At 38.9% G+C, this 9,326-nt stretch overlaps 2 protein-coding genes across 2 annotated transcripts in view; one reads left to right on the forward strand and one right to left on the reverse strand.

Annotated features, from left to right (window-relative positions):
• bora (bora aurora kinase A activator) overlaps positions 1-1,487 on the reverse strand; it is a 28,611-nt gene extending 27,124 nt beyond the window's left edge. Inside the window, exons 1-2 of the mRNA XM_062059291.1 lie at positions 1,345-1,487; positions 1,019-1,152 (exon numbers count right to left, since the gene is read on the reverse strand). Of these exons, the coding sequence (XP_061915275.1) occupies positions 1,019-1,150 (132 nt within the window). The 5' untranslated portion in view covers positions 1,151-1,152; positions 1,345-1,487. The remainder of the gene's footprint in view (positions 1-1,018; positions 1,153-1,344) is intronic.
• A 15-nt stretch (positions 1,488-1,502) lies between these two features.
• mzt1 (mitotic spindle organizing protein 1) lies at positions 1,503-8,183 on the forward strand. The gene is made up of 3 exons (XM_062059299.1): positions 1,503-1,757; positions 1,836-1,981; positions 7,131-8,183. Exons 1-3 carry the CDS (start codon positions 1,679-1,681, stop codon positions 7,152-7,154), a joined length of 249 nt encoding a protein of 82 aa, XP_061915283.1. The 5' UTR covers positions 1,503-1,678; the 3' UTR covers positions 7,155-8,183.
• The last annotated feature ends 1,143 nt before the right edge of the window (positions 8,184-9,326 follow it).

Raw genomic sequence — 9,326 nt, forward strand, 5'->3', positions numbered from 1 at the left:
ACTCTCTCACTATTATGTTACATCCACTATGGACTGGACTCTCTCACTATTATGTTAGATCCACTATGGACTGGACTCTCACACTATTATGTTGAATCCACTATGGACTGGACTCCCACACTATTATGTTAGATCCACTATGGACTGGACTCTCACACTATTATGTTAGATCCACTATGGACTGGACTCTCACACTATTATGTTAGATCCACTATGGACTGGACTCTCTCACTATTATGTTACATCCACTATGGACTGGACTCCCACACTATTATGTTAGATCCACTATGGACTGGACTCTCACACTATTATGTTAGATCCACTATGGACTGGACTGTCTCACTATTATGTTAGATCCACTATGGACTGGACTCTCACACTATTATGTTAGATCCACTATGGACTAGACTCTCACAATATTATGTTAGATCCACTATTATGTTAGACCCTTTGAGACACTCGTGATTTAGGGCTATACAAGTCAACTTTGATTGATAGATTGAGCTCTGGACTTGAACACATTTTATAAGACTGTGTGATGGAGTGTGTGTGAACTCACAGCTCTGGACTTGAACACAGATGGACTTTATAAGAGTTTGTGTGGACTCACAGCTCTGGACTTGAACACAGATGGACTTTATAAGAGTGTGTGTGAACTCACAGCTCTGGACTTGAACACAGATGGACTTTATAAGAGTGTGTGTGAACTCACAGCTCTGGACTTGAACACAGATGGGCTTTATAAGAGTGTGTGTGAACTCACAGCTCTGGACTTGAACACAGATGGACTTTATAAGAGTGTGTGTGAACTCACAGCTCTGGACTTGAACACAGATGGACTTTATAAGAGTGTGTGTGAACTCACAGCTCTGGACTTGAACACAGATGGACTTTATAAGAGTGTGTGTGAACTCACAGCTCTGGACTTGAACACAGATGGACTTTATAAGAGTGTGTGTGAACTCACAGCTCTGGACTTGAACACAGATGGACTTTATAAGAGTGTGTGTGAACTCACAGCTCTGGACTTGAACACAGATGGACTCGGCACCAGAGTTTCCTGGAGGTGGCGGTAGTCATTGGGACTTTCAAAGGGGTTTCGCACCGAAGACCTCCCTGGAGTAATATGTATGTCCGTGTGGTCGCCCATCTCTTGACACACAACAAGATATGATCAACACGTGACAATAAAGTGCATACACCAGCTATTTCTAATGGCTGCCAAGTCACACTTTGCCATTTTAACCATCGACTAATCAATGGATTCCACCTTCCTTTAGATACGCTTTTTTCCCCCCTCCAAAACCAATGTATGCATTAACATATGACGTATTTGGTACTTACAACATAGAATAGTCGAGTATGTTGATCCCAGAACGGACAAAAACGAGGAATAAAGAAAAAAGACCGAAGTTCGGCGTCTGTTTCTGTGGACGTTTATTTCAATTTTACCCTCGCGACCCCTGCAGCCAATAGAAACATTTCCGGAAGTTCATGCCAACCAATGACGGCCTGAGATCGTCACTTCCGCTTCCGGTGTCACTATTGACGCTAGCACTAACTCTAAGCTGCGTGTTTGTTTGTTTTCACGCAATATATTCATTACTTATGTACACTTAGCAGAGAACATGTTAACATCGGGGTTAATTTGTTGACACAATATCGTGTGGGAGCGTGAATGTTAGCTAACACCAGCATCATGGCAAGCGCTGCTAATGCTAATGCTAAGCTAAACGCAGTGCGGGAGACTATGGACGGTAATGTCTTATTTTCATTTAATGTTGCCTGCTTTATTGTTGTTCTATTGTAACATTCACGCCGGCATCCTCCACTAGTGTTACTGGAGATCTCCAAGCTGCTCAACACCGGCCTGGACATGGAGTCTCTGTCCATCTGTGTCAGGCTGTGTGAGCAGGGCATCAACCCCGAGGCTCTGTCGGCCGTCATCAAGGAGCTGAGGAAAGCCTCGGACACCCTGAAGGTACACAAACTATAGACATCTTAGAAGTAGACGCAGCATTGGCTGCTGTGACGCGAGAAATTGGGCCGCCATCTTGAAGTGGTGATGAGCCGGCGAGCAGCCTAAACGGACAGTTGACAGGTAGAAAACAAAGATGGTGTTCAAGTTTGGAAATATTGACCATTTTTTGATTATTCAAAGTTGGACAACGTCCATGGGAATTGATGGGAAATTAATGAGGAATTACAATAGGGGTGTAACGGTACACAAAAATGTTGGTTCAGTACGTACCTCGGTTTAGAGGTCACGGTTCGGTTAATTTTCGGTACAGTAAGAAAACAACAAAATAATCATTTTTGGTTTATTTATTTACCAAATTTGTAAAAAATGGCATAACATACATATACACACAGGGTCCATTGCCAGGGTTAATGTGGTCAACATATATAAAATAAAAACTAAATAATAGGGGTGTGGGAAAAAATCGATTCGAATTTGAATCGCGATTCAGAATCGATTCTCTTTTTTTTTTTTAAATCGATTTTTTTTTAAAATGTATTTTTTATTTATTTTTAATTAATCAATCCAACAAAACCATACACAGCAATACCATAACAATGCAATCCAATTCCAAAACAAAGCCGACCCAGCAACACTCAGAAGTGCAATAAACAGAGCAATTGAGAGGAGACACAAACACCACACAGAACAAACCAAAAGTAGTGAAACAAAAATGAATATTATTAACAACAGTATCAATATTAGTTACAATTTCAACATAGCAGTGATTAAAAATCCCTCATTGACATTATCATTAGACATTTAAAAAAAAACAAAAAAAACAATAGCGTCACAGTGGCTTACACTTGCATCGTATTTCATAAGCTTGACAACACGCTGTGTCCAATATTTTCACAATGATAAAATAAGTTATATTTGTGGTTAATTTAATAGTTAAAACAAATATACATTATTGCAATCAGTTGATAAAACATTGTCCTTTACAATTATAAAAGCTTTTTACAAAAATCTACTACCGTATTTCCCGCACCATAAGGCGCCCCGTGTTATTAGCCGCACATTCAATGAATGGCATATTTCAAAACTTTGTTTACCTATTAGCCGCCCCGTGCTATTAGCCGCACCTACGCTACGCTAAAGGGAATGTCAACAAAACAGTCAGATAGGTCAGTCAAGCTTTAATAATATATTACAAACCAGCGTTCTAACAACTCTGTTCACTCCCAAAATGTAATGTGCAAATGTGCAATCACAAAAATAGTAACACTCAAAATAGTGCAGAGCAATAGCAACATCAATAACTCAACGTTGCTCATACGTTAGTGTCACACAACACACAAAATAAACATTTAAAGCTCACTTTCTGAAGTTATTACTCATCCACAAATCCATCGAATTATTCTTCTTCGGTGTGCTTCACTTGTTTTTTGACACCATCTGTGATGTGGGCGCGCATGCAGTCGTAGATCAACAGGGATGGAGCTGCGTGAAAAAAGTCACCCGGTGTCTTCGCTCATCTTTTCTTCATCCATCCATCCCTTCGAGTTAGCTTTTATGATGACGCCGGCTGGAAAGTTCTCTTTTGGCAAGGTCTTCCTTTTGAATATCACCATGGGTGGAAGTTTCTGGCCGTTAGCATGGCAAGCTAGAACCACGGTGAAGACGACTTCTCATTCCCTGTGGTGCGAATATTCACCGTATGTGCTCCCGTTGTATCCACAGTGCGGTTCACATGAATATCAAAAGTCAGTGGAACCTTGTACGCGTGTCTCTTAGTAGGAGACATTTTGTGGTCTTTACAGAAACACACAAATGAAATGAAACGTAATATCCGCGCGCTTCTTCTTTTACGGGGGCGGGTGCGGGTGCGGTTGCTTACAGTAGAAGAAGAAGCGCTTCCTCTTCTACGGGGAAAAAAGATGGCGGCTGTTTACCGTAGTTGCGAGACCTAAACTTTATGAAAATACATATTAATATTAATCCATATATAAGGCGCACCGGGTTATTAGCCGCACTGTCAGCTTTTGAGAAAAATTGTGGTTTTTAGGTGCGGCTTATGGTGCGGAAAATACGGTACTCTGCTTGCATGTCAGCAGACTGGGGTAGATCCTGCTGAAATCTACGTATTGAATGCATAGAGAATCCTTTTGAATCGGGCAAAAATCGTTTTTGAATCGAGAATCGTGTTGAATTGGGGGAAAAAAATCGATTTGGAATCGAATCGTGACCCCAAGAATCGATTTGGAATCGAATCGTGACCCCAAGGATCGATATTGAATCGAATCGTAGGACAGCCAAAGATTCACAGCCCTAATGTTTACGTTCAAACATACAGTAATTCCTCTTATAGTGTGTTTAAGGGCAGCAAGGCAGAGTTGTTAACCGTGACGTCATCACAAGTCTCCGTTTGTGCCGTGTACACGCCTACGCTAAGCGGAGAGTTTTGCATCTCTACACTTTGGCCAGCGTTTGTAAAAGTCTGCGTTTTTAAGGACAAAAGTGTGCGTCTGTGTGTGGACAAGAGGCCTAAATGCAGAGATAAGTATGCCTTTATTAAGTATCCGTGTTTGTGTGGACGTGGCCTAAGGCTGTTGGAACCATTCAAATCGCAAAAAGGATAAAAGTTTCTTGAGAGGAAATCAAGAAGGATGAAAAAGTACATGATTTTATGAAACAATGACGGCAAAAGTGGCTCTGGAATATAGCAGAGTGGAAGAACGCACTTTAAAGATTTCTTTGACATACTTTTAACGTTTAGTATTTCCCATTTAGGTGTTATCTTGATATTATTTGTACGTTATCTTGTTTCGGAGTTCTTAAAACACATTTTTGCCACCAGTGTTTCGTAAAGCAACAACTTGGCGAGTCTAAATAAAAGAAAGCAAATGTGAGCTAAATCTGAAAGAGTTAAGCCTTTGCCAAAGACTACAATCACAAATGAATCTTTCAGCACATACACAATGTTGACATCTATAGTTATATTTTGATAAACAATCATAAATGAATCTTTCAGCACGTACACAATGTTGACATCTATAGTTATATTTTGATAAACAATCATAAATGAATCTTTCAGCACGTACACAATGTTGACATCTATAGTTATATTTTGATAAACAATCATAAATGAATCTTTCAGCACGTACACAATGTTGACATCTATAGTTATATTTTGATAAACAATCATAAATTAATCTTTTAGCACATACACAATGTTGACATCTATAGTTATATTTTGATAAAGACGGAGAAAACCACGCATACTCGTAACGACGTGTGCGACAACAACAAAGCAACATGGCCATGCAGTTAAGTGAACTGTGATCATTTCTCCCTTTTCTGTCACAAGCAGCCATGTCTTCAGTGGTTTCTCCAAGTTGTCTTTATGAGTGGTTAACTTAATGGGAAAATGTAAAAAACAGTGAATCAATGCTAGCGAGTGTTACTCGCAGATAGTTAGCACATACGTCGACATGTCTGGGAACGTAACACAGATAATCTTTGAGATAACTCAACAAATCTTTTTTTTTTAAATTAACATGTATGCCTGTATTCCATTGCATAGTTAGTTTTTTTCTGGCAATCTGCCTTTAGTGGTAAGATCTAGGCCCCTTGTGTACTCTGATAATTTGCACGCTGTTTGCTGCCATGTTGGTTTGGTTGACCAATGCTTTGTTCACTTCAAAAGTCATGTGACTGAATACAACTCATATTTTTGGGCTACTATTGCATAAGGGTGTAACGGTACACACAAATTTCGGTTCGGTACGTAGAGGTCACGGTTCGGTTCATTTTCGGTACAGTATGAAACCAACAAAATACAAATTTGTTGGTTATTTATTTACCAAATTTGTAAACAATGGCTTTATCCTTTTAACATTGGGAACACTATAATAATTCTGCCCAAAAATAGAAATAGCTCTGTGTGTTCCAATTCAATTATTTAGTGTCTCTGGATTCTTGTTTAAATCTCAGCTCAGATAATACAGTTCTTGGAGAAAGGTTTTGGAGAGTAAAGCAGTACAGTCCATGTGCTGCGGTTAAGGGTGAAAATGTGTAGAGGGTCGGCTGGAGAGCCTCCTACCAGCCCAGACAGAACAGGTGGTGGGGTTCCTGGCTGGAATGTCCCAAGAACGATCCTTGGACTAGATGCTTTTTTTCCTCAGCTCGCCATCATAAAGAGAAGCCTGGCCTGTGTAAGAACCAGGACCATCCTTATAAATCAATGTGTACACAAATCAAATATCTTCATTAAATAACACTAATTGCATTATAAAGTATTCAGAACAGGTTCTAGTTTTTTCCTCAATATTGTACAATATAAATCAACATACATGTCAGAATCACAATAAAATAACCATTAGCAGCATAAATATGACCTATACAATTCGGTCAGTGCACTAAACGTGCTTATTATCAAACACATTCAAAAGTACATTCCAATACACAATAGTTATCATGGGTTCAAGTCATAGACCTTGTATATGGACCATTGAGAAATATGCCACAAAGACTGTTGCAATGAAACAATGGAAGAAAGACTAATATATTTTCATAAACATGGACTCACCAACTCCGCATCTACAGTCACACACAGCTTAATGACAAAAAATCTGGCGCTGGTAGTCGGCTCTATAAAGTTAACAAATAGGCATTTAGTTTAGAATCCCGTCAGGACAATATTTCAGGTGAAAACGAGAATAAAAACCTACCTCGAGCAGAAATACAATCTGTCTCCCATTATGTCCTGTCTACTGGCCACTTCCTTCTACCGGCTTATAAGCACAGCTGATTGGACCGTGGCGGTCACGTGACTAGGGAGAGTGCGTAATAGATAGCAAGAGCCTAACAGTCTCCGTAAAAGTATGTATTTGTGCATTGGTTACACAACGTGCGGTACGCCGCTTATGTCTGTCCATGCAGTGCGCTACTTAATATGTTCGTGTGGAAACTCGTTCGTTACACCTCCGAACCGAACTGAACCCCCCGTACCGAAACGGTTCAATTCAAATACACGTACCGTTACACTCTTACTATTGCATGTGTTTATCCTCCAATACTTACACTGCAATGTATAACTAACTGTAATGAATTGGATAGAAGGGCAAGTAGCACAGTCATGCTTGAAAGTTGTTATTTTGTGTTTCAGGCTGCTGAAAACTGCACAAACTAAAAGTGAGGCCATTCGTTTGGACTGGAACACACGTGTGTGTTGTACCTGCACTATGGACGCTCCGGTCTGTTGTCTTCATGACATCCTGTCCTCTCTCTGTCCCCCTCCATCCTTGCCTTAAACTAACGGGGGACACCTGCCATCTATGATAGTATATTTTTATTTTATTCACAAAGTGTCGTTTGCTTTTGTTACCTCCGCGTAAACATGCATTGTTTGAGAGTCAAACCTGAAAAGTGGAAATGAAAGCTCCCGTCAGCAGCCACTAGGGGGTGCTGTGGCTTACAATAGAACGTGCGTGTGACCGTTCAACTTCAAAATGTGCAACTTCCCAATGCAACGCTCACAATGTAATCCTGGAATGAAACATTTCACAGTGCAATGCCCTGCATGAAGAAGTACTCCGTGGCAACTGCAGTCTTTATATTGCATGACGTGTCAATGAACAACTGCAGGAACACATTAAAAAGATGTGGAAGTTCTTAGCGGATCAAAAAGTCCTTTTTCCAACACATTGGAATGACACCATCCATTATTCTATGTCTGTTATGTTTTGGTTATTGTTTGCGAGGAAAACAACATGGCAGACATATTTTGCTACGTTTTTAAGGCCGACCCCCAAAAAATGTTGATTTTTTTGTTGTGGTGGGGGTATCATTTTAGCTAGCAAACAATGTTAAAATATAAAAATAGTTTTCTGTACGAAAAGATGACGCATGATCCTATATTATGCATTATAGTTGGTTAGAACGTTATTCTCAAACTGTGTTACCGGCTCCATCTAGTGGTACGCCAAAGAATCACTTCATTAAATACTCAAACACGGTGTTACTGTTCAAACTGTGTAAAGTGTTGCAGTGGTCAAAATGATGAAATATACTTGTTAAATAAAACCTCTGCCTTGCTTTTAATGAATACTTAGGCCTACTATGCTACTCTATGTTAATGGTGGTGCCTTTAAAATAAAGGAAAAACACTATTTTGAAACTGGAGTGAGTAGAAAGCGCCACCAAAAAAAAAAACATCCAGCTAATCAGTTTTTAGAGGAGGTCCCAACTGACTGTAGGGTATTACGTTCTTCAAGGGGGTCTCACTTTGGAAGTCCAAGTGCTCCATTGTGCTAAAAGTTACCAGGATGTTTTCATCGTCGTAGTTTGAATGATTTACAATAAATAAAATCATAACACTTCATAGGAAAAAAAAATAATTAAAAAAATATACCATACAATATGTTGGTGCCATTTTTTTTTTTTTACCAGAAGACAACCATTTAACCAATAAAAATGAACTTTAACTCAAAACCTGACAATAATGTCTGGTTTATTGTTTAATAGTATATATAATAATGATTTAATTAGTAAGTTTACTTACTAATTAAATCAAGAATGTTTGTGTAGATTTATTGTAATGCTGGCAAATGGTTACATTTCTTAATCACACTTTAGAATTTAGATTAATCATGATAACTATTTACTACTTGTAATGCATTCATTTCTTTAACAGGGACAGCACAATGAAACATTGCTACCTATAGATAACAAATGACAAAGTACATAAGACTTCTAGCCACAGACTAATTTGCAACTCTGGTCCCTGGTTAAGCTTTTAAAGAAAAGTTGATAGAAGTGAAAAACACATTAAAAAAGATTAAGACAAGTACAAAATAAAAATAATTGGCCCTATCTGTCCATACTACACCCAGTTCTAGTGCTCACACTTCTCATTTTCCTTAAGCCCCTTTTTCAGTTTTGTGGAGAAAAGTTTAATGTCCGACTGTGACTTTAACTTGCTTGCATAATTTAGGTTGATTTAAAAATATATATATTTTGGACACAACTGCACTTTTATTGTCGGAATGCCATACAGGAACATTTTTTAGAAGGGTTTCATTAATCGCATGTGTTAACTTATTTTTGACAGCCATAGTTTTTTGTAAACAAAAGAAATTTAACAAAATCCAGTAAAAAAACAAAACATTAAACGGACGACACATGGAAATTCAATTTATATGATTGCTTGAGGAAAATGAGTATTTGTTGCCAATGGAGCACACAAACTACTACTCCTGAGATCCTCTACTTGTGTGGGTAAAAGGCAGCTGTCCATTTTCCTCACCACCATGGGCAAGACCAAAGAGCTGTCCAAGAACCTTATGGACAAGATTGTAGACCA

The sequence above is a fragment of the Entelurus aequoreus genome, linkage group LG09, assembly GCF_033978785.1.
Source record: "Entelurus aequoreus isolate RoL-2023_Sb linkage group LG09, RoL_Eaeq_v1.1, whole genome shotgun sequence".
NCBI classification, from domain to species: Eukaryota; Metazoa; Chordata; class Actinopteri; order Syngnathiformes; family Syngnathidae; genus Entelurus; species Entelurus aequoreus.